Source organism: Elaeis guineensis, chromosome 3 (assembly GCF_000442705.2).
Source record: "Elaeis guineensis isolate ETL-2024a chromosome 3, EG11, whole genome shotgun sequence".
Lineage (NCBI taxonomy): Eukaryota > Viridiplantae > Streptophyta > Magnoliopsida > Arecales > Arecaceae > Elaeis > Elaeis guineensis.
In genome coordinates, this window is record NC_025995.2 from 117405334 (window position 1) to 117431790 (window position 26457).

Consider the following 26457-nt stretch of genomic DNA (forward strand, 5'->3'; position numbering starts at 1 on the left):
AGAGCAAAGCAGAGATTTTGGCATATCATTCCAGACAGCACAAAGGCTCTTATTATTAATAGCAAGAGGAGCTACCATGTAGAAATAGCTTCTTTGGACAAAATGCACAAATACTTGCCACTTCAATAGCATACCAAGTACCGCAAAAAAAAAAAAATTGCAAAGCTGTGAAAATGGGAAGGCATGTTGAACTCTCTGAACAAGCAGAGAGGCAACACATGACTGTTGACATATATCCGAGCAACGTCTAATAAATTACCAACCTAACCAGTGTTCTGCATGCCAGCAGCGATACCCTTCATGGTCAAGATGAGGGTGTCTTCCAGCCCAGGGGCATATTCGCTTGTGGGATTCAACTTCACTAATTCAGCAGCTGGCTTGCTAGAATCCATGATCTCCTTCGACAAATGTGGCCTCACCTTTACATGGAAACCAGGGTCCCTGATCTGCTTCAGTGTATAAGCTTGACAAACATTTAGAGCGGTTATGTAAGAATCACGGAGACGTAACCTCTGTTTCAAGTAAGGATCACCTTCGAGAAGATCCTTGTGACCAGCAACCTACAGAAATTTCCACAATTCACAGTTCAGAAATATATATATGCATCTTTGATGATTGGACACATATTAACAAGATTGTAGTCATCCAGAATCATAAACAGCAAGCCATATCCATCAACTTTGGCATTCTACGTATTCCACTTTCTCCGGATAACATAAACGGATGATTATAGTATGAATGTTATGGTACCTCAAATTTCATTTGCAACAAGATTAATGAGCCTCAGAATTTAAAAGAAGTACCAAATATAACTTTAGAAACTATGGCTTTATAACGGATTTCTTGGTACAGAATTAGAGAGTTCTTATCAGTAAATATAATGAGAAATAAACAGGCCACTGCTGTGTTTTGGAGGGTTAGACCCGCTTCAATTAGCTTCTTCTGCTTCTGTTCTTTGAATGTACTATAGACATTGAATGTTTCCGTATCCCATATAAAATGAATTTTTCAGTACTGGAAAACGAAATATATTGAAAGTATGATATACAGATTCAAATAATTCTTCCATGAAATTAAGACCTGCTCTATAGACCAAAGTGAGCATGCAAAATAGAGACCCCCCACATAATGAAGCACAGGCACAGATCATATCCCCAAACGGCCTGATGAAAAAGTCAGGAAGTCTGCCATCAGGTTAACACCAAGAAAACTCAATTTATGAATATAAAAATGAATTTGGTTAGAATTGCTCTTTGAAACAATGACAGTACATAACAATTACTAAGGTGACTTCATTTAGTGATCATATCTCATGGAAAATGTAGCATGTCTAATAAAAGGTATGTCTGATTTCTATAAGATGAATGGCAACCATTTGTTATAGAGTGGTATCCACTATCCAGAGTGGGACTAGTCACTCGTAAAGCATCCAGTGCCCGAATAAAGCAGGTAATATGCACTTGTTCTTGGTAATTATGACTCAGCATTAACCACAAGAAGTTAAGAAAACTAATTTTCCTCCCAACAGTTTGAACAGGCTATCATATTTTTTATATCAAACATAACAGCCGTAAGTACCATACAAGATTTATGCCCCTCTACATTAATGCTCCTCTAACAATCAGCTGAGGATATGCAGAAGAGGAGACCTCACCTCAAGAAGACGATGTTTTGTCTCTTCATAGTTGGTTCTCAGTCGCTCACCAAATGACCATAAATCTCCAGACACGAGCAATTTGTCATATAAAGCAGCAATGCCTGGATCTCCCTTAGCAAAAACCATCTCCACCAAGTCTATTGTGACCCTGAAAAATGGCCATTCATTGTACATTTCTCGCAGTGTATGAAGATTTCGGATATCCTTTTCCATAACATGCTTGAATGCTGCACCAAATCCAAGCCACACAGGAAGGTGAAACCTTGTCTGAGTCCAAGCAAAAATCCATGGGATTGCACGGAGTGATTCTATGCCCCCACTAGGCTTCCTTTTTGATGGCCTGCTGCCAATATTCATCCTACCATATTCCAGCTCAGGTGTTGCCTATCATAGAAGAAAGAGATTATCATTTTCATATGAATATTTAGCATTTCCCACAGAATGAAAGTCAAACCAAACATGTAACGTCTTATAGCAACATATATGCACCTAATTGCCTGATACAAAATGACTCGGAATCATGAAAAAATTTTGAGCCACTTAATGTATAGATAAGATCAAAAGTATGGTTATTTCTCAAGAACAATAGCAAAATATCCTACTTCAGGATCAAAGTAATATCTAACTGGTCTTTTCCAAGGATTTGAACCATAAAGGAATATGATATGCTTCAGCACCCCCTTATTATTACTGAGAAATCAGAGTACCAGAAAGATGGTACTGGAAAGAGCCAATGAGGCAGGAAGAAATATTAGCTACAAAGTTATATTGTTTTTATCTTTTAAGAAAATGCCACACCCAATTGGTAGACACAAAACATGAAAGCAAGATTTCTTACCAGGCGGAAGTATTCAACAAAGCGTGGCTCTTGGAAGACGATTGAGCGATATTCCTTTGTGGCCACCACAGCCATCTCATCCATCAGTGCACGCCATTCCAGCTTTGGAGATATTGGAGGATGCATGCCATGTTCAAGGGTAGCTGCTGTGAAACGTTGGAGTGTTCTAAAGCATAGATGTTCCTCTCCAAAAGATTGCTCAATGACTTCACCTTGAACTGTCACACGAAGCGATCCATGAATAGTGTCTGGCGGTTGAGACAATATAGCAAGATGAGTAGGACCACCTCCTCTCCCAACCGTCCCCCCTCGTCCGTGAAACATTGTCAACTTCACTCCATATTGCTTAGCGACTTTTATTAGCTCCTCTTGAGCTTTATATAACTGCCAGGCTGCAGAGAGACGACCAGCATCCTTCCCAGAATCTGAATACCCAATCATGACCTCTTGTTTTCCATCAATCCTATTTCTGTACCAGTCTATGGAGAAGAGGCGGGCTAAAGCTGCAGGGGCTGCCTCAAGATCTGCGAGCTTCTCGAACAGTGGCACAACTCTCAATGGCTTCTTCACACGGCATTCACGCTGCAAGAGCTCAACTGCGAGCACATCTGATGGAGAAGTTGCCATTGAGATGATGTAGGCACCAAAATTGTCAGCAGGAAGTTCTGCTATGACATGGAATGTCTCTAGAACATCAGCAATTTCCTCAGTTTCGGGAAGGTCAGGACCAAATAGAGGGCGCTTGCCTCTGAGCTCAGACAACAGCCACTCCTGACGTTGGTCCTCAGGCCAATCACGGTACGATCCAATACCAAGATGCGTAGTAATGGCATCAATGACATCAGTGTGCCTATCAGACTCTTGCCTGATATCTAGTCTCACAAGAGAAAGGCCAAAGGTCGATACTTGGCGCAAGAAGTCAAGAAGACTTCCATCAGCGATGGCTTTATCACCACAAGAACAAAGTGATCTGTAACAGAGTTCAAGGGGTTCCAGAAACTGCAACAGAAAACCAATTCATAATTAACAAAACAAAAGGAATATAACATACCCATTGAACAGGCAATAAAGCACCAACATTTTTATACACTAGTGTGTAAAAAAAAACACCTGCTTGCACAAGCATTTGCATAGATAGATGGAAAATGAACATCAAAATGAAGATAAGTAAATGGCTACAACAACATGCAACTTAGAAAGAAAGTTCTCTAAGAAACCATGTGATAGAGGTGCCATGTTATTGACATCATTTCTTCACAAAAAAATTATTTCCAGATCACCTAAAGAAAAAATGATGCCAATTCATACACACGTATTAGTAACTAATGAAGAAGTACCTGCTCAATATTGGTAAATGTTGCTTCCTCTGGAATGTCAGAATATCCGCTTGACAATAGTTGACGAGAACGCTCACGGGTATTATATAGCTTATCCCTCACATCACCAAGTATAACACGATAAGGTTCATTTGGAGGAATTTGCTTCCAAAACTCTGCATCAAAAACATTTCTACAACAATTAGAGCACCGCACTAAATACCAGAACATTTAAAAGAAGCAATGTGATCAAAAGAGTTTTCAATTATGGATTTTAAACTAATCAAAGCCTATCGAACAAGATCGAAAATTTACTAATGACATGGTCAGACGGTAAAAATAAGGATGCCTGGTAAGTCTTCCTCAGCCAGAAGATAAGTAGGTCATTCTATTTCTCAAGAATTGTGTTAGAAAATTTACTGATAGCAGCATGAAGAATGGTGTGCATACCTATATAGTGTTTTGAATCTTTTTTTGAGGACTGGTGCAGTTCACTAGCTCGAACTCGTAGTTCATCACTGCAGCGCCACATTGATAGCTAAAATAAAGGAAAAGACATCAATTAAGTAAAAGATACCAAGAGAGAGCATGTTTATGGAAGCAGGACAGGATGGTTTGTGATACCTCAAACATTAAATCTTCAATCTGGGAGAAGTACAAGTTCGCAGCCATCATTCTAGCCAATAAGCATACATCCCTTGTAACCTCTGGAGTGACTCTAGGATTTCCTGCATAACACATTTAGGCATGATGTTAGCTAAATACATAAGAAAGCATTGAATGTACAGATCTCCTTGATAACTAAAATAGACAAGTCTAACTTCAAATGAAATCATATAGCCAATTATATGTTACAAGATAGGACTGAGATTTTAATGTCCAGTAGATCTAAGAACAGAACTCAATCATTCCCTCCCTACCAAAATTTATGGATCTTCACTAAACAATTAGAAAAACTGGAACTCTTAAAAGAGTTCTCCATACATTCAAATGTAAAAAGATGTCTATGAAAAGAAAATGTTACCATCACGATCCCCACCCATCCAAGAAGAAAATTGAATAAGTGGAGCATTGTAAGGAACACGCTCATTGATCCCAATGTTCTTCAGAGCTGTATCAACACGACGCAAGAATTTTGGGACACCCTTCCAGATTGTTTCATGAAAGTAACTCATCCCTGCCCGCATCTCATCCTGTGGAGTGGGTGGCGTTCTTCGGATTTCATCAGTTCTAAAGGCAGCCTGAATCTGCAAAAAGAAAACAAAAGCTGAGTTGTACATTAAGCTAAGTAAATAGGATAGGAATGTGGGTTATGAGTAACATTAAAACAAAAATAAAAGTAGAAATGAAATAGTGAGTCTTTGTACCCTTTCCCTTCTTAAAGGTTACAAGGAAGTTGTGGCAAGCGATAACTGCAAGTACCAGATAGTAGCTAACATGTTGTGCATGGGTTTTTCCAACTTGATTTGACCCTCTACCTATTATAAGCTCATTAATGAATTAAATGAAAATTTTTATGGTGCTCTGGCTAGAGAAGATTATTTTGATTGGAAACTGCATACACGATTTTAATTCTTATGAGAGCAGAATACCAATAATAAAAGTCTAAAATTCTGATTTCTCATCAAAGTATGATATTGAACTGTGGCACTGATATTCAAAGTCTAATCACTTATGTTGAGTTATCTCCAGTTTGCGTCATGTGCATTCCAGATGCAGATCCACATGGGCCACACGTCGAGGAGTTCATGCTATATAAAGTATAGATATTAATAATGTAATAGAAACGTCAGAGTTGAAAAAAAAAAAGTTTAAACTATCAGCAAATATAGCTGAAATTGTGGTTTTCCATCAAAGTATGATATTGAACTGTAGCCCTGATATTCAAAGTCTAATCACTCATGTTATTTCCAATTTGTGTCATGTGCGTTCCAGATGCAGATCCACATGGGCCACACATCGAGGAGTTCATGCTATATAAAGTATAGATATTAATAATGTACTGGAAGGGCCAGAGTTAAAAAAAGTTCAAACTATCAGCAAATGCAGAGTTCCCCAGATGAAACTCTACATGATGCTACAATAAACATGACGATTAAATTACCTCTCTCTGAAGAGCTTCATCAAGCTCCTGCTTCTCATCAGGAGTAATGTCCTTGGCATTAAGCTGTGCCAAACAATTCCTTATCCTGAAGAAATATTATAAACATGTAAGACAACAAGGATTCGCATTTATACAATACTACACGAGTATACATAAGCTCCGAATACCATTATAACTGTCTAGTATATGTTTTAACAGCAAGTAAACATGGTCCAACCCAGATACACATGATTCGAATAAAGCCTTCTATGCGCACTGAGCGTGTGAAAGGAGAATTGATTCAGAAATGTTTAGAAATTTCATAAGAAAATGTTTTATACATAAAATAACAATATAAACATAAAATAAGGAATTTCTTGAAAGCATTTGTTAGAAAAGACTGATCCAAAATATTCCAGAAAACCAGTGGACAGACCTTGCATGCTTCTGAAGCAGTGATCTGCGGATCGATTGAGTTGGGTGTGCAGTGAGAACCAGATCAACTGTCTGGTTCTTGAGAGCATCAAAGACCTCCTGAGGTGACTTCTTCAGCTGCCCAACAAGTCTTTTAAAAGTTTCCTCAATGTCAGACTCAGTGGTCGCAGAATTCTCATCAGCAAAATCTCCCTTCTTCCGCTTGATCCTCCGCCGGTGGGCGATCTGGACCTCCTCAGCCAAGTTGGCTAAGTTAAGCATGTGGGAGAATGAGCTGGAAACCACAATAGAATCCCCAGGATCCAGACTCGTGAAGACATTCCCCAGCTCATCCAGCTTCTTTGGATCCTGCTTCTGTTCATACTCGGCAGAAAGTTCATAGCATTCTTGAACCTACCAGCAGAAATCATAGTTTCTTATAAATCTACCAATATTTCATTTCCAATTAAATTGAAACACCAAGATATCTTACTTTGATGGACGGACTAAAAACCATAAGCTAAAAAACATAAGCACAAAGTGGAGTTTTTTTTTTAAAAAAAAATAAGCCCAAAGTGGAGTTTGAATTCCACCAATTCAAGTCATTCAGTCATCAAGATCGAAAGAAGCACATGTCGTCATGCATATATCTTGCATGAGTTTTATCTCACAGACACGCCAAAGAAAAAGAAAAGTCTCGTACAATCTAGCATAAGATTTAATTAATTTAAAGGAATCTGTTTTTCTTTGATTTAAAAAAAAAAAAAAAACAGCAAGAAATGGACTTCCTCCGTTTGATCTAAAACGGGCCATCAAAAATTTAACACCCAAGTCAGTAGAAAACTCAGAACGGAGGGGAAAATCCAAAGTTATCAGTAGAAGTGAGATGGATTTCCTCCGTTACCAATTCTGAATTGAATTTTCTCAAGAAAAGCAACAGAGTTCAAAGCAAGAAGAAAAAAGAACAGATCTTGGATACCGTTTCTCTGATCTCCTCGCCGTGCAAGTCTTGGAGGATGTCAAGAAAGCGATCCAAGAGCAGGGCGTCGTACTCGACAAGCTTGTCGTCCTCCGACACCTTCCCCGGGGCCAGAAGCCTCAGCTGCGCGTCCACCGACGCATGCCTCTCCAGCGAGTTCTTCGACATCTCTCTCCCTCTCTACACCTCTCTCGCTCTCTCTCTACCTTTCTGTGGATTATATAGAGAGACAGAAAGAAGGGTCCAGAACACGAGAAGCCTGCCTCCGATTGAGACCACAGGAGAAAAACCCACAAAAAGCTTCCTACTTCCCTTCACCTTGGAGAGAAGAAAGAAGAAACGAGTTTGGGACTTTGGGTAGAAAGAGGGCTTGTTGGTTTTTTATAGAAGAGAGGCTGTTTTTGGCCATCCATAGAAGCCGTACCATTATTTTGTCACCTTCCTTTTGAGGAAAAACACAAAAAAAGCCCGGATTCGAATATTCGATGCCGATACCATGTACGTGGCGCCCTCTGCACTTGACTGAGGGAGTCAATCGACCGGGAAAAGATACCGTTTGCAATTATATATATATATTTTTTTGTTGAATAAGTGATTATTTTCCTTTATAAAACATATTCTTTCTATTGTTTTCCCTTTTTTCCAAGATTCGGAGTGGCTAATTTGAACCTTTTCCTTTTTTAATTCGATGTCCACCGCAACTTTTAGGGGCTAACTCTGTGCAGACCATGTGCTCGAATTCCCGAACTGTTTGCTAGCTTTGTCGTCTCAATCGATCTACCGGCTTTGACTATCTTGTCCAAATTGGTGGCTTGAGAGCAAATATACGAGTGCGTGGAGAATTGGATTTTATCAGAGAGCCTGGTCACAAAAAAAGTTTCTAAATTTTGACCAAAAAAAAAAAGTTTCCAAATTAACGGGGAGGCCGCATCCAAAATCTTCCGCAAAATAGCATTTCGCCAGTAAATACATTAGGAGAAATTCTTTATGCACCGTTGGCAGCATAAAAATTTGATGTAAAATATATTATTTTATATAATTAATTCATATAATCATTATTTTTTAATATATATTTAATATTTAGTGATCGATTTTTTATTTAAAAATTTTATATGATGAAAATATCTCCATCTTTTGAAAAAAATTATAACATTTTATGACGTATTATGACTCAAGATGTCATAATATGATCCAAGATATAATAATATAAAATGGATATTTTTATCCAATCACCTTTTAAAATACATTTAATGTCTGCAAATCGATTTTTTCATTTAAAAATTTTAAATAATACAAATATCGTTATTTTTTGAAAAAAAATTATGATATCCTGTGCATATTATGATATCCTGCGTTATATTATAACATCCTGTGGACAAAAATTATGACTTTCTGGATACAAAATATCATAATATAGACATAAGATGACATAATTTTACCAAAGAATAAGAATATTTTCGTCATACAAAATTTTTAAATAAAAAAATCGATTTGCATGCATTAAATACGCATTGGAAAGCAATGACTACGTAGACCAATCGAATAGAACGGTGTGCTCTATGTCGAATTTTCTACACTACCCATGGTGCACAAACAATTTGCCAATTCATTAGACTTATCTGGGCCTAAACAAAGTTGCGGCCAAAAAATATATACAAGAAGAGTAATTCTTTGTACACCGTACCTGATGTAGAAAACATACACTGTCCCATCTGATTGGCCACATAGTCTCCTTTTTCTAATGCATATTTAATTCCTACAAGTTTATTTTTTTAGTTGAAATTTTGAATGACGAAAATATCCTTCTTCTTCTCAAAAAATTATAACATCCCGTGACCATATTATGACATTCTTCAGTCAAATTATGACTTCATGCACATAGAATGTCGTAAAAAAGGAAGAGATATTTTTATTATTTAAAAATTTTATAATTTTTTAATGATAAAAATATCCTTCTCTCTTTATGTCTTTTGGAAGAAAAATTATGACATTCTGTATGTATGAAGTCATAATTTGATCATGAGATGTTATAATATGACTACAGGATGTCATAATTTTTCAAAAAATGGATAATATCTTCAGCATTCAAGATTTCAAACCAAAAGTGAAGTTGCAGATATTAAATATATTATTCAATACATATTAAAAAGTGATGGCTATGTGCTTTAACATAATTGAATGGTGTGCTTTATGTTAATTTTATTGCACCGCACACGATGGACAAAGGCTTTCTCATACAAAAAATAAGCTTTTTAAGTATATTTCACGATGACTTTGGATGGTCTCTTTATTCTTGTGTGATCATTATGTCCTCATGTTTCTGATCACAGTTACGTATCCTCTAATAGATACACTTTTGACGGGAGTCTGATTACAAAAAGTCTGGGTGTTTTCGAGATAGATCATATTTCTCTTCAATAAAAGACTAGTTATATTTATGTTTATCGATATATATATAGAGAGAGAAAGAAAGAGAGAGAGAGAGATCAGATTTACCTTTGAATCCGATCAGTTCCCCACCATCCGATCGACGTTAATCTTCCTGTAGAAAAATGTTAACGCTATTCTTTTCATCCGTTTGGATTTGAAAAAATATATAAAAAATTAGAGATTAATACAAATGAAATGAAAGTCCACATGTCATTAGTGTGGATAAGATGAAAGCCCATATGGATCAAAAATTGAAATTCAAGTTTATATTTATTCTAAAATATTTCTATTTATCCCGTAGAGTTTATATTTATTATAAATTTGATTGCATTTATTAGCATAATATCCCAGTAAATTTGGAATACTAGCATGATATCTCAGCAAGTTTGGAATACTAAAATCACATCTCAGCAAATTTGGAATGCTAGTATGATATTCCATGATATTTCAGCAAGTTTGGAATGTTTGCATAATATCTTAGCAAATTTGGAATACTAGAATAATATCCCTGTTGGGGCATACCGACCGACCCCACTCACGCCGACTCACCATCGGGCCTACACGACTGGCGCCCGACTCTACTGTTGGGGCATACCGACCGACCCCACTCATGCCGACTCACGTCGGGCCTACATGACCGGCGCCCGACTCTGCCGACCGATGGTTGCCGTCGCCGACCGACCGAATATACGTCGGTCGGACAGACCTTCTTCGCTCTCGATCGACCGAACTATGGAGCCCGATGCCCGACTCCCACAATGCGCCCGACGGGCTGTCGGAGGGTTCCCGGACTTTCGCCCGACATCCCTCAACCAGCCGCCGACCTATAGTCGGTCGGCTCCTCCAAACGCCGTACGACTACTGGAGGCTGCCAGTCCTAACACCGACATGCGGCACAGCCGCCTTGGGGCATTATCCCACTTAAGGCATGGGTCAACCCTAGTGATTTGACAGCCCCACGGTGATTTGACAACCTCACGGTGGCTCTGACAGTCCTCGGCAATTTGACAATTCTTCCATTGTCTGCGTCATTAATGACGGCGCCATACCGCGCTCCACTATATATATCGAGGAAGGCAACAGTGCTAGGAGGTCTTTTTCGAAACCCTTGAATCCCTCCTCCTCTCTAGCTCCCGCTCTCACCCTTTCTCGTTGAGTTCCTTGATTCTTGTCTACTGTTGTCTAGTCTCCTCTCTGACTTGACCGTCGAAGGGTCCCCGTCGGAGTCACCTCCGGTCAGTGCGGACTTCTTTTGCAGGTGCTCGTTCCCGACGACCAGGCGACGAGGGGATTGGCCGCAACAGATTGGCGCGCCAGGAAGGGGGGCGGCCTGCGACAGCACCAAGGATTGTAACCCCCACGGAACTCGAAACATCTCCTAAGATGACAAGAATAAGAGCTCAACGGTCGAGAATCATCGGATCGGCGAGGCGCTCTTCCTGCCGGGAAGAGGCCTCTCCTCCACCCTCCATGGCGGAACCTAGCTCTCCGCATCCCGCGGTGACCACGGAGGCGCAGATCGCGGCGATCGTGCGGCAGATGACCGTGCTGACAGACGCAGTCAAGAGCCTTCAGCAACAACCAATCCGGTTGCCGCCCTCACCGGTCGAGCAACCGGCGGCACATCCGATGCCCTCCAGGAGCAGCAGCCGATGCCCGCGTCGGTCTCCGTCGCCTCCTCCGGAGCACCTGCCACAGCGCTCCCACCGAGAGGAGGGGCGGTCGCAGCGTGACACCCATCGGTCCCGACGGTCATCCCCCTCCCAGCTGGGACGAGCGAGGAAGGAAAAACGGCCGCGAACACCGTCCGCCTCCCTCTCGGACTCATCGGGAGACTCTACCCCTAGGGTCTCTCAGCACCGACGGGTCGACGACTACGAACGCAGGTTCGAAGAAATCGACCATCGGCTTGTCCAGCTGCAGGTGGACGGATAGAAGTCCTCAAACGATGTAGACTTCCAGACTGCCCAACCTCTTTCCCGACTCATCCTCGACGAACCGATCTCCAGTCGGTTCAAGATGCCACACGTGAAGCCTTACGATGGCTCCACCGATCCGGTTGACCACCTGGAGAGCTATAAAGCTCTCATGATGATCCAAGGGGCGACCGACGCTCTTCTTTGCATCGGCTTCCCCACCACGCTCCGCAAAGCTGCCAGGGCCTCTTACTCCGATCTTCGATCAGGAAGTATCCACTCCTTTGGGCAGCTCGAGCACTCTTTTGTGGCCCACTTCAACACCAGCCGGAAGCCCCCGCGAATCTCGGACAGCCTTTTTTCCCTCAAACAGGGAGAAAACGAGACGCTCCGATACTTCGTGACGCGATTTAACACGGCCGTGCTTGAGGTCCGGGACCTCAATGAAGACATGGCCATTTCGACCATGAAGCGGGGGCTGAGGGCATCCCGATTTACTTACTCCTTGGACAAGACCCTCCCCCAAACGTACGCCGAACTGCTGGAGCACGCGTACAAGTACATGCGCGCAAACGAAGGAGCTTCCAACCGGTGCCTGACCGAGTCCAAGGGTCCGAAGGAGAAGCAAAGAAAGGGTCAGGACCCAGCCGAGCCTAGCAGGCCCCCGACCGACGGTCGGGTCTCACCCCCTCGACGGAACCAGAGGTCGCCTCGACGGCGGAGTCCAAGGCCGACATGTCCCAGGTACGACTCCTATACTCCTCTCTCTGCTCTTCGTGCGCAGATTTTGATGGAGATCGAAGGGGAAGAATACCTGCGACGGCCTCCGCCTTTGAAGGCAAAGGGCCTCGACCGGCGAAAGTACTGTCGATTTCATCGGGGCCACGGCCACAATATCGAGCAATGCATCCAACTTAAGGATAAAATTGAAGCCCTCATACGTCGGGGATATCTCGGCAAGTTTTGGATGAATCCGCCGACCCGGCCCGTTGCCGACCAACGACCCCAACCGACTGAAGTAGCAACGAATAACCAACCTACGGCCGGGGTCATTAATATGATTTCCAAACTACTGGGCTCGGGGACGTCTGCTGGGGAGGAGCCGACGAAGAAGCTGCGCCCGGACGATGTAATCACTTTTACAGATGAAGATGATCGGAGCATTCAAACTCCCCATGACGATGCTGTTGTTGTCTCAGCAACAATAGCCAATTATGATGTAAAAAAAATCTTTGTAGATAATGGAAGTTCAACGAACGTTTTGTTTTACTCGACCTTCTCTCGGATGCGACTGTCAGCCAACCGACTCAAGAGAGTCTCTACACCCCTGATAGGCTTCGCTGGAGATGCTGTCACGGTGGAAGGGGAGGTTACTTTGCCCGTGATGGCTGGAACCGAACCACGACAAAGCACAGTCCACTTGACCTTTACGGTCGTCCGAGTGTCTTCGGCCTACAATGCCATACTTGGAAGACCCGGACTAAACGCCCTCAAGGCGATAGTTTCGACGTATCACCTCCTGGTTCGGTTCCTGACCAAGAGCGGAGTCGGGGAGATGCGCGGGGATCAGCAGCTCGCTCGGCGATGCTTTCAGATCTCTGCTCAAAGCGACGAATCGAAGGCCCCCTGACGGTCGACAAGTTGGACCAACGGGAGGAGGAAGAACGGGGTGAACCGACCGAACAGCTCGTTCCCATCTCGATAGCGGAGAATTCCGACCGAAGGGTATGGGTCGGGTCTCAATTACCCGACCCTGAGCGACGATGGTTGGCAGAGCTACTGAAGGCCAATGCCGATATATTCGCCTAGTCGGCGGCGGATATGTCGGGCATCCCCCCGGAGATAATGACACACCGACTCAACATCGACCCAGCGGTGAGGCCGGTGAGGCAGAAGAAACGATCTTTTGCTTCTGAAAGACAGAAGGCCATCGACGAAGAGGTGGACAAACTACTCGAGGCAGGCTTCATCAGAGAAACTACATACCCCGATTGGCTCGCCAACGTCATCATGGTCAAAAAGGCCAACGGGAGTTGGAGGATTTGCATCAACTATACCGACCTAAACCACACCTGCCTGAAGGACAGCTTTCCACTCTCAAAGATCGACCAGCTGGTAGACGCGACGTCCGGCCACCGACTGCTCAGTTTCATGGATGCTTTTGTCGGATACAATCAGATCCGAATGGCACCCGAAGACGAGGAGCACACCGCCTTCGTGACCGCAAAGGGCCTCTACTGCTACAGGATAATGCCCTTCGGACTGAAGAATGCCGGAGCTACCTACCAGCGACTCGTCAATAAGGTCTTCAAAGACCAGATCGGGCGCAACATGGAAGTGTATGTGGACGACATGCTGGTAAAGAGTGTGCAGACTATAGATCACGTTCGGGATCTCGAGAAAACTTTTCGTACTCTACGATGACACCGGATGAAGCTGAATCCGACTAAGTGCACCTTCGGAGTGACTTCGGAGAAGTTCCTCGGGTTCTTCATTTCTTAACGTGGAATCGAGGCCAACCCTGCGAAAATAAAGGCAATCATCGACATGCGGCACCCGGGCACCAAGAAGGAGGTCCAGCAGCTGAACGAAAAAATCATCGTCCTCAGCCGATTCATCTCTCGGTCGGCTGAAAGATGCCTCCCGTTCTTCAAAACCCTAAGGCAGGTGAAGGGCTTCTCCTGGTCGGATGAGTGCCAACGGGCCTTCGAGGACCTGAAAAGGTACCTGGCTTCCCCGCCGCTGCTTGTGAAGCCAAAAGCCGGGGAGACGCTGTATCTCTATTTGGCCACTTCCCCCGAGGCGGTTAGCTCGGTGCTCGTCCGGGAGAATGAGAGCCGAATTCACCAACCTATATATTACACCAGCAAAGTGCTCCATGGCGCTGAAGCTCGGTACTCGGAGACAGAAAAGATGATATTCGCCCTGACTGTGTGCGCACAATGACTCCGTCCATACTTCCAAGCGCATGCCATTGTGGTCCTCACCAACAAGCCCTTGAGGGCGGTATTGCGCCGACCCGACACATCGGGATGACTGACGAAATGGGCGATGAAGCTCAGCGAGTTCGACATACAGTACCGACTGCGATCCACCTTGAAGGCCCAGGTTTTGACCGACTTTATCGCAGAATGTCCGACAACCGACCAAGGGTCGGAGGGCGAGAACCCTGAAGGAGCTGCGATCTCCGAGCCTGACCCGGGGTCCACCTGGGTATTGCACATCGACGGAGCTTCGAATGCTCAGGGGAGCGGGGCCGGACTCCTGCTCACCAACTCGGAAGTGATGGTCACTGAGTACGCCCTCCGATTCAACTTTAAAGCTTCCAATAATCAAGCCGAGTATGAAGCGCTCCTCGCCGGCTTGAGGATGGCGAAGGAGTTGGGGATCAGCGGCCTCCGAGTCTTCTCCGATTCTCAGCTGATCGTGGGACAGGTCAAGGACGAATTCGAGGTGCGAGACCCGGCTATGGCAAAATATCTCCAGAAGGTGAAAGATCTTGTTACACACCTCGAATATTTCGAGATCTTCCACATCCCTAGGTTGGAGAACACTCGGGCCGACGCACTCTCCAGGCTGGTGACTTCAGCTTACGACGCTTTGGGTCGGACGTTCGTAGAAAATCTCGAACGGTCGAGCATCGACAAGGCCGAGGAGGTGCTACAACTGGCGGCCGAACCAAGCTGGATGGATCTGATTATTCGATACCTGACCGACGGGATTAGTCCTGAAGATCCCGCAGAGGCCAGACGGCTCCGATGGTCAACCTCCTAATACGTGATAATGGATGGCCGACTCTACAAAAGGTCATTCTCCCTTCCCTTGCTCAGATGCTTGGGACCGACCAATGCGGACTACGCGCTCAGAGAAGTACACGAAGGGATCTGCGGAAATCACCTGGGGGGCAAATTCCTGGCCTACAAAGTCCTGTGGCAGGGTTACTACTGGCCCACCATGAGGAAGGATGCAGTCGAGTTGGTTCGGAAGTGTGAGCCATGCCAGAGGCACGTTAACGTACAACACCAACCGACCAGCTGAATCACCCCTATTGTCGCCCCATGGCCCTTCGCCCAGTGGGGGGTCGACATACTCGATCCTTTTCTCCCGGCATCTGGCCAGAGGAAGTTCATAGTCGTCGCCATCGACTACTTCACCAAGTGGGTGGAAGCCGAGCCTCTGGCGCAAATCACTGAACGGAAGATGGAGGACTTCGTTTAGAAGTCCATCATTTTCAGGTTCGGATTGCCGCATACCATTATCACCGACAATGGGCGACAATTCGACAACCAGAACTTCAGAGACTTTTGTGCGAGGTTTTACATCCGCACCGACTGACCTCGATCGGGCATCCACAATCCAACGGTGAGGTCGAAGTGACCAACCGGACCATTCTGCATGGACTAAAAACCCGACTGAATGAAGCCAAAGGCCTCTGGGTCGAGGAGTTGAACTCCGTCCTGTGGGCGTATCGGACGACACCCCGTGTCCCGACCGGAGAGTCACCTTTCAGTTTGGCCTATGGGATGGAAGCGATGATACCGCTCGAGATTGGACTACCGTCGATTAGAGTCGAGCAGTATCGAGAGCCGGACAACTCTGAGTGTCGGAGGGCCGATCTAGACCTCCTCCCCGAGCTTCGGAGTGAGGCTCAACTCCACATGGCCTCTTACCGACAGAAAGTAGTCCGATATTACAACGCCAAGGTCAAACCAAAGCTTTTCAGGCCTGGGGACTTGGTCCTAAGAAAGGCAGAAGTCTCGAAGCCTCTAAACCAGGAGAAGTTAGCTCCGAACTGGGAAGGACCCTACAAAGTAGCGGACACCTACGGGCCGAGGGCTTACCGACTGGAGACTCTGGAAGGGAACCCCATTCCATGGACCTGGAATGCCGACAACCTAAAGTTGTATTACCAATAAACTTTGTATCCACTCACTCGGAATACAGACTCAGTTTCAAAACTTCGGAGTCTGGAATCTCGACTCTTCGACTATGGGTCGGCGCTCGCCAAGAAGTGCGAGCCCCGACGTCCCGACTCGAACCTAACGTTCCACTGGGGACCAACGGCCCGATCGCCGACAACGCATCGGATGCTTAAAAGGGCCGATATATCCACGACAACGGGAGTTACACTCCTTCTACAGTCAAACTCCCAGGCAAAACGATCGGCTGACTCGTCGACTCTGCCTTGGCCAAGAAAAGCAAAATGCCGATGCGATCAATGTCGCGTTCACAACTTACCGATCAGATCACGACTGATCGAAGGATATTCGGCTTACCACCGATTATCGCACGACACGATGTGAGTACCCGACATAGGTCTGGGCAAGGGGAATCCGACTTGTCATCGTTTCTTCGACTAAATGCGTCGGACGTCATTCGACTAAGTGCCTCGAGCGACATTTGACTATCGGACCATATGGAATGATCCGGCCATCGAGTCATGCCCGGAGGCCGGACGACTTTCGACTCGACGAACATGCCCGACTCACGATCGGGCGACAGATATTCAACTTAAGCCCTCGATCGTCGGATTATACGACAATCAGGAGGCTAATACAAAGCCGGAATTCGCTCTGCCTTTGCAGCGGCACGCGTTACCGACTACCTCGGATCGTTATCTGGGATCCTACCGAACATCCTAACTAGTGCACTGGCTCACGACCTACGCATTCAAAAAGTGCTTCGGCGAATCACACAAAACACACCCCACGACATGCAAAGGAGAAGGGTTCAAGTTGAAAAGACTTCGACTTCGATTTCATTAAAGTTCGGGCTAAGTTTACAAAACTAGACCAAAGCCCAAACACAGGTATGATAAACAGAAGTAAAGGAAAATGAAAGACCGACTAGTCCTCAGAATCGGCCTCTTCCACCGAACGAAGATTGGGGACGGCCGGTGAATCTACTCGGGCTTCGGGTGTCGGAGCCGCTTGACCTTCGGTAGCCTGGTCCGCATCTACTTCGGCTTCCGCTGTGGTGGTGCGGCCTCCCGACGATGGGTCGGCCATCTCCTCCGCGGCTGGGGCCTCCGACTATGGCGGAACGATGCTATCGAGGTCGAGCTCCGGGTACAAGCTTCGGACGGCTTCCCGAACATCCTCGTACCCCACTCGGTACGAGAGGAAGCCGCTCTCCAGAAGTTCCTCCCGGTACTCTTCAGAATCACGGAAGTCTTCTATAGCCCGACCCATGGCTTCCTTCGCCGACTCCGCTTCCACCCTCGCGATGTCCACGTCGGCCTGAGAGATGGACAGACTTTCTTCGGCCTTAGCGAGGTTCCCGAGGCTTACTCGGAGCTACTCACATTCGGCCTTGAGCTCCTTAGCGAAGCTGTCCCTCTCGTGATGCAGCCGACAGACGGTTCGGGACTTCTTCTTGGCGTCGTCCCGGGCCGACTGCAGCTCGATCCCCGAAGTCGCCAACGCGCCTGTGAGTCGGGAGACCTCCTCAGTAAGATGAGAGATCTCCCCCTCAAGTCGAGCCTCCCGATCGACCAACTGCTGCAGCTGGTCGACCAATATAACCTTATCGGCTTCGGCTGTCGCAGCCTTGTCCTTCCAGGCCGCACGCAGATCGTCGAGTCTTCGGTATCCGGCCTCCAGCTCGGATATATTGTAAATCAGCTGCGGGAGGCGAAACCGACCGTCAGAAGGCCGAACTTATTAGAAATGATAATGGAAACGAAGAAGAGGAAGACTTACCCGGATCATGGTCGGGTAAAACGAAGACAGCATGTCGGAGATCCGCTGATTCTTCATGGCTTCAATGTCGGTCGAGAGAAGTAGCGCCTGGCACAGCCTCCTGGCCAAGTCATGGTTGGCCAGGCCCGATTCCTCTTCGGAAAGTGGTGAGTCGGTCGATGCTCCCCCACCGGCCGACCTCCTGTCGTCGTCAGATGCCATCGGGGCTTTCCCTCGGGTGGACACCCAGGCCCTGATGTCGGAGAAGGATGGCATGCTTGAGCCCGATCGAGTATCCCCCGAAGGCACGGCAGCAGCAGACGCGGGTTGCTCGGGCTCGCGCGCCTCCTCCCGATCCTCCTCTGCCGGCTGAGCAGCCGGCACGTCCTCGATCGATCCCTCGGTCGCCCGTCCCTCCGACGAGGCTGCTCCCTTGGCCGATGGTCCCTCGGACAGAACTTCGACAGGCACTGTCGGCGCCGACAGTGCGATGATAGGCTTTGCCTCCGCCCCAACCGGCTCGCTCGGTGGAGCTACTTGAGGCCTTTTGGGGGGCCGCGATGGTCCGACCCCTTGCGCCGGCCTCTTCCGCACAGCGTACTGCCGGACGTCGGCCACCGTCAATCTCGCCCTCGGTGGCATATCTGCAAACGACGACAAATGATCAACACCAAAAAAAAAAGGAAAGAAGAAAAGAGGAATAGACGGGAAACGAACCTAAGTGAGGGACCGGGCTGAGACCGACATCGTACAGGGCCTGCTCGGTGATGAGCTCCCTCTGCTTCGGCACCGAGATATCTTTCAGGCGGTGGAAGTCTTCCCGATCCCCGGCTTCCACCCGACTGTTCTCGTTCGGCTGGGTTCGGGGGTCCCCCCAACGGGCAGGGAACTCCCAAGGAATAGAAGAAGAGACAAAAAAGAATTGGTTCTTCCATCCATGAATGGACGACGGAAGATCGGTGATGAAAGAAAGCCTCTTCCGAGGATTAAAGTACCACCACCCTCGGGCTTTAGGGTGGGGTCGGAGGACAAAAAATACTCGAAAGAGCGAAATTTGAGGGATAGTTGGCAAAAGCCGACACAGCAGGGCAAAACTGACTATTAGCCGAACCGAATTCGGCACAAGTTGTGTCGGACATAGTCCGTAATAGTCCAGAACGTTCCGGACGAACTCCGGGACTGGAAAGCGAAGACCGGCCCGGAGGTCCTCGACGTAGAAGGCTACCTGACCCTCGAGCGGGCTGTTGACCCGACCGTTGGCACCAGAGGCGAACAGCCGAAATTGCTCCGAGATGCAATATTGCTCCCGGAGCTGATCGACGTTCGGTCCTGAAAGTGAAGAGACCTCCACCTCCAGGGTCGACCAAGGGTCGTCAGTCGGATCCCCCGACCGACCTCCTCTTGGAGATGTTCTAGCCATGGACCAGGACAGAGGGCAGAAAATGGGAAGAAGACGAGCAACGGGGGCAGACCCCTAGGAAAAGAAAAAGGACCTCCAAAGAGGGGAGAAACGGAGACGGTTACCTGGAGCTGGGGACCGCACGGGCGGAGTTTCGACAGCAAATGGGGAAAGTGGAAATTTGGATGCAGGCGACCTTGTATATATAGTGCCCCCCGACAGTCGAGATGGGAGCACGACCAACGAGGAACTCCCAGATCACGCCACGTGGTGACATCCGGGCCATCTTTCGGCCCGACGGTTCGATGCACCTGTCCTCAGATCGAGCCATGTCACCTCCATCCGCTCGAACAGACCCGACCCAATGGCCACCTGCCGCGTGGCGAAAAGGCCGTGACGTTTCGCATCCCCGAAGGGGCGATGAGAATGACGGTTTCCGTTCCCAACGAGACGGGACGTCTGACGCCGATGGGACGGGACATCTGACACCGACAGGACACCGGTGGGACATCTGACACCGACGGGACACTGATGGGATGTCTGACACCGACGAATCGCCTGGCACTTATGAGGTGCCTGACACCGGATCAACCAGCGGTGCGGTCGTCAGAATCGAGACTTAATGCGATGGGAATCCACTCCTTTCGCCCGACGCTGCAGCCCATACAAAGACATTAGCCAGCGCACCATCCGACTCAGGAGTGGAGGGGGGCAACTGTTGGGGCATACCGACCGACCCCACTCACGCCGACTCACCGTCGGGCCTACATGACCAGCGTCCGACTCTACTGTTGGGGCATACCGACCGACCCCACTCACGCCGACTCACCGTCGGGCCTACATGACCGGCGCCCGACTCTGCCGACCGACGGCTGCCGTCGTCGACCGACCGAATATACGTCGGTCGGGCAAACTTTCTTCGCTCTCGATCGGCCGAACTATGGAGCCCGATGCCCGACTCCCACAACGCGCCCGACGGGCTGTCGGAGGGTTCCCGAGCTTTCGCCCGACGCCCCTCAACCAACCGCCGACCTATAGTCGGTCGGCTCCTCCAAACACCGTACGACTGCTGGAGGCTGCCAGTTCTGACACCGGTATGCGGCATAGCCACCTAGGGGCATTATCCCACTTAAGGCATGGGTCAACCCTAGTGATTTGACAATCCCACGACGATTTGACAACCTCACGGTGGCTCTGACAGTCCTCGGTGATTTGATAATTCTTTCATTGTCTGCGCCATTAATGACGGCGCCATACCGCGCTCCACTATATATATCGGGGAAGGCAACAGTGCTAGGAGGTCTTTTTCGAAACCCTTGAATCCCTCCTCCTCTCTAGCTCTCGCTCTCACCCTTTCTCGTTGAGTTCCTTGATTCTTATCTACTGTTGCCTAGTCTCCTCTCTGACTTGACCGTCGGAGGGTCCCCGCCGGAGTCACCTCCGGTCAGTGCGGACTTCTTTTGCAGGCGCTCGTTCTCGGCGACCAGACGACGAGGGGATTGGCCACAACAATCCCAATAAATTTGGAATGCTAATATGATATCTCATGATATTTTAATAAGTTTAGAATGCTAGCATGACATCTCAGCAAGTTTGAAATGTTAGTATAATATCCCAACAAATTTGAAATGCTAGCATGATATCTCAACAAGTTTAGAATGCTAGAATAATATCCCTATAAATTTGGAATAATAGTATGATATCTCAGCAAATTTGGAATGCTAGCATGATATCTCAGAAGTTTGAAATACTAGAATAATATCCTAGCAAATTTAGAATGCTAGGCTAGAAATTAGTCAACACAATAATCTTAGAGATCTTGACAATATTGTCTCTTACTTGTATCTATATATATATATATATTATCATGACAAAAATAATATAGGATACATTCTTTCCTCTCAAATTTTTTTATAATTTATATGGTATCAGAGTCCATATTATTTGTTTAATATTTTTATCTTCTACTATAAGTTATCGTTTGTAAAATAGTGTATTCGATTTTTTCTCTATTACATCTTTAAAGCTTTGTTAAGATATTATTTTTTTATTTAAAAAATAATATATTTGATTTTTTTTTTCTATCACATCTCTGAAGCTTTGTAAGGATACTTTTCTCTATCGCATCTTTGAACCCAATGTACGTGTGAGTAGAATACTTTAGTCTAAGATAGCGAAGGAAAAACATTTAAAGAAATATACGATCAACAATATCGCTTGAAGTCCTCCATCTTTCTCTTTTCTCCCATGTACTACTTCAAAAATCCCAGGCTATCCTGTTCAAATGCTTAAGGAAAGAAATAAAGTAACTCTCCATAAGCGTACCATGCAGTACGAACACTGGTAGTAGATAGTCCTTTTTTCATAAATGCTTCAAGATTGATTGATTTTTTTTAATTTATTAATATATTAATATATTTTTATTTTATATATTTATTATTTATTAATATATTTTTATATTTTTTATTTTATATTTTAATATAAATTATCAAAAAATTATATCTATTCCATCATTCCCGGTGTCTCAACCAATAGATGTAACCAAAAAAATAATCTTGGGACGTTCCTACTGCCTGAAGATTTCCTCGAGGGACTTCTCCCAATTACGTGGATCAATGCTAACTAAGAGGTTCGAGACTGTTTGGATTTGGAGAGTAGCCACTTATTTCAGGATATAGATTTTTCTCTGAAAATTTGTCTGGAATCGACTTCTCACTCAACACTCCTCAAAAATAGGGGTATGAAGATTCCGACCTTGTGTTCGGTCTATGGAATGGAGGAGTTTGCGGAGCATGCTGTTCTGCACTATCCTAGGATGAAGGTCATTTGGAGATGGGCAGGCGACTATCCATGGGAGACAAGCACCAACCCATGGCTGATTTCCTTCCTTGACTTGATCCGTCGGAGCATAACTGACGAGACGACTATCGTTGGTGGTCGGATGGTTTATACCACTTATCATATTTGGTTGTCCAGAAACAACCTTGTCTTTGATTACTGATATGATTCCTGCTCAGCGAGTGTTGGAGAGAGCTGTCTGTCTTGCTCAAAAATATTGCCAGTTTGATACTATCACTCTGTCCCTTGATAACCTCAATCCCTGGAGCTCCCTGGCTGCTCCAGCAGCGACCCACAGGATATTATCCATATTTTGGGAGCCCCCATTCTCGGGGTTTGTCAAGGTAAACTTTGATGATAGTGTTAGAGACGAGAGAGGTGGTGCGGATTTCATCATCCGTGGCTCTGATGCTAGACTTCTGACTGCTAGTGGCTCCCACCTCTTTAAGACTTCTGTTCCGGATATGGAGCTTCATGCCGTTTGGACAAGTATCATCTTTGCTAGACAACAGCTTTACGCGGAGAGAATCTACCTTAAAGGTGACTCTGCTACTATCACTGCTTGGATCCGGAGAGGTGAAAGACAGCTCGAAGTTCATCCACTGATCCGGGATGTCTGGATCTTCCTTCATCAAGCTGATGCAGTGAGAATTCGACATGTTTATCAAGAAGCAAATACTACAGCAGATTGGGTGGCGGCATATGTTGCAGAGCACTCCGATGACTGAATTTGGAGATAGAATAAGGATTGTCTGCTGGTCTTGTAAAATTTTGTGTATCTTGATCTTTTAAACTACTCTCACATCAGATTGGTATGATCGTTTGTTTGTATCAAAAAAAATTTTTTTTTTTTTTTAATTTCCCCTGCATGGCGGGGTATTTCACTCGCTGCCTCTCAAATGAATAACGTTCTACTCTTTTATAATTTGTCTTTGTACTAGCAAGCCCAACGGTTAGCACATTCATAACGGTATATAACTAGTGACTCCAAATGTCTTTTAGTTTCGAGTGGTGGATGAGCAGCACCTGTCAACGTAAACGTCACGCTTCTGTCTTATTGGAAGAGCCATGGAACCTGGGTTTAGAAGCGCTCAAGAGAGCAGCGGCCATGAGGTAAGCGGTGCATGCACTTCCCCACCGAAAACAAGTCCGTCCACAGCGGAGGACACTTTCAGGCTCCAGTCTTGCTCGCGCACCAAACCCACTTGCTGGAACGGGCCCAACCACTCAGAGCCTGTTTGGGGGGTGACCGACCACAGAGAGTCGAGATGGGAGAGCTCGTAACTCATAAGAGGGAGGGAGGGAGGGAGAGCGCGGGAGGACCAACGGGTCCAGTCCCGAGCGAACCCAGCGAGGGACAGGCCCCGCAAATCCATGGCGCTAGACCTCCCGCTTCATCCGCCCTCTCATCTCATTGCCTTCTCCAACCCATCCTGTCAGATAGGGTGGGTAGTACGTTCTTTCCAAACAGGTCCTAATTTTGTTTTTTTTTTAAAAAAAAAAATCTTGGCATGCACAATTTGGAAAGACAAAAGTGTTGGACCGTATCTAACGCCATCACGTCCAGACCATCGGGCTTGAGACTAAATGGGCCGTATAGACTAAACGAGCCATGCCAAGCACGATACGATTAGCACTAGGCCTCAGTCCGACATAGCCTTAGGCCTGATAGATGACGGACCATACTTGGTATGATCCATTGGTCTGTAGATTTTTTTTTTTAAAAAAATTGCAAATGGACTGTGCCGTGCCAGCACAGCCGTTTGTGCCTGTTACGAGCCGTATCAGGCACGGTCCGTTTGTGTCCATTACGGACTGTTTCAGCCAATAACGATCAAAAATCTATTTTTTTTACCTTTTTAACCCTCCCAACAGCCATAAAACGATTATTTTGAAGGGTATTTTGAGAAAAAAATTATGAATTTTTATAAATAGCCCCCTCCTCTCCCATTCTTACTACACCAAATCTACTCTTCTCCTTTCTTTCTGATACTGCTATTTTTTTCTTCTAACAAAATTGCAAGTATTCTAGTAATTTAATTTTTAGTTTGTATTTAACAAGTGTTCAAATACTACACAAAAAGAGGTCCATATCAAAGAGCAGAAGAGGAGATCCTTGTCGAGGAGCACAAGAGGAAGCTCACAAATCTCGACGCTGTCTCTACTCAATTCCTCCACCTCTACTCAATTTCTCAACCTCTGATTTATTTTTATTTTTTACTTCATAAATTTAGAAATGGCATCTTATGATGAGAGCTATTTTGGCATTTCATCTGTTTCTGAGGGAGAGAAAACTAGTTCCGTTGCTCTTACTTCCTCTGAAACTACTCAAGGTCAAATCTCTTCCCGTAAGAGGACTAATGCAATTTGGAAGGATTTTGAAAGAGTTCTTGTCGACGGACTCTGGAAAGCAAAATGTAAACAATATGCTAAATTTTATAGTCGTGCCAGTAGCAGAGAAACTGACCATTTGAGGAGACGTCAAGAGAGCCATAGGATGAGTAACTCTAGTCTCCAAAGTACCCTCAATGTACAAGAGGGATCTCTAGCAGATAATTTTGCATATAATCACGAAAATCAAAGAAAAACACTAGTTAAATAGATAGTTAGGGATGAATTGCCTTTTAGTTTATACGAGTCTTTTAATTTTGAAGAATATGTTCAATTAATCTTACAGCTTTCTTATAAAAAAACTAGTAGGCGTACTTTTAGAAAGATAGCTATGACAAATTTTTTAGCAATGAAACAAAATTTAATTGAAACTCTCTGTCTTGAATTCAAAAGTTTCATTAACTTCTGATATTGGATCAACATTGATAGATAATAATTATTTTATTTCTATTACTGCTTATTATATTGATAATGAATAAAATTTAAATAAACATATTTTTACTTTTTGTGCTTTTGATTTTTTACATTATGGATAATAAATTTCAAATATTATTTACCAAACGGCATGTTCATTTAGAATTAATGATAAAATCATGTCTATTACTTTTAACAATATATCTAATAATGATTCTGCTATTACATTATTGAACGACTAATTGCATTCCATTTAAAATGGTCAATTGTTACATATTAAATGTGCATATCATATCTTAAATTTTTCTGTACGAGCTGACATGGGCATAGTCAAAAATATAATTTAAAAAATTAGAAATACAATTTCTTTTATTCATACTTCAAAAGTAAGGCTTCAAAAATTTAAACAACTGTATAGATCATGATAAATATTTTAAAAAATTTAAACTTGATGTAATGACTCGTTGAAATTCAACATATCCCATGATATATGATGTATATCCATATAGACACTTATTAAGTGCATATATTAATGATCGTGGATTAGATTTTGTATTAACTGAAACTGATTGGACTAAAGGTAAAATTTTGAAAAAAAATTTGGTTACATTTTATAATGCTACTCATGTTCTTTCTGGTATTTATTATCCAACTTCATGCTCATTATTACAACAAACATTTGATATTAGTAGGAAATTTGTAGAATATAGATTTGATGATATTTTAATGCCTATTATTGAATAAATGAAATCTAAATGGAATGAATATTGGAACAAGATATATTCTATTCATAATTTAGCTACTGTATTTGATCCACGAGTTAAATTGAGTGGTATGCTAATTTTAGTTGATGCATATTGTGAAAATATGATACTGGATCCTGAATCCATTAAAGGTGAGGTAACAAAACTTCTTTATGATATTTATGCATTGTATGATGAAAAAATTCATAGATCTAGATTACCAACACAAAACTCTATCATTTCTTCTAGTAGTTCTCGTTCATCATCTGTTTTTAATTTTATTGTACATAAGAGATAGATACATGCTTCAAATTCATCTGCATCTTTTTTATCTGCTTTAAATAGTGAACTAGAATTTT

At 44.8% G+C, this 26457-nt stretch overlaps 1 protein-coding gene across 1 annotated transcript; it reads right to left on the minus strand.

Moving 5' to 3' along the window:
* Positions 1 to 15: 15 nt before the first annotated feature.
* Positions 16 to 7654, minus strand: LOC105040616 (phosphoenolpyruvate carboxylase, housekeeping isozyme). The gene is made up of 10 exons (XM_010917213.2): positions 7288 to 7654; positions 6331 to 6722; positions 5916 to 6000; positions 4836 to 5058; positions 4436 to 4539; positions 4262 to 4349; positions 3833 to 3987; positions 2496 to 3494; positions 1655 to 2041; positions 16 to 560 (listed from the first exon to the last, which is right to left on the minus strand). The coding sequence occupies exons 1-10, from the start codon at positions 7453 to 7455 to the stop codon at positions 264 to 266; spliced, it is 2898 nt and encodes a 965-aa protein (XP_010915515.1). The 5' UTR covers positions 7456 to 7654; the 3' UTR covers positions 16 to 263.
* Positions 7655 to 26457: the final 18803 nt, after the last annotated feature.

What these genes read in the sequence shown, in the direction of transcription:
- LOC105040616 (XM_010917213.2), bottom strand. Translation starts at nt 7,455, where the DNA reads ATGTCGAAGAACTCGCTGGAGAGGCATGCGTCGGTGGACGCGCAGCTG. An exon ending in GCGAGGAGATCAGAGAAACG is followed by an intron (nt 6,723 to 7,287) that starts GTATCCAAGATC and finishes TTCTGCTGGTAG; the next exon opens with GTTCAAGAATGCTATGAACT. An exon ending in ATGAAGCTCTTCAGAGAGAG is followed by an intron (nt 5,059 to 5,915) that starts GTAATTTAATCG and finishes TTCTTTTTGCAG; the next exon opens with ATTCAGGCTGCCTTTAGAAC.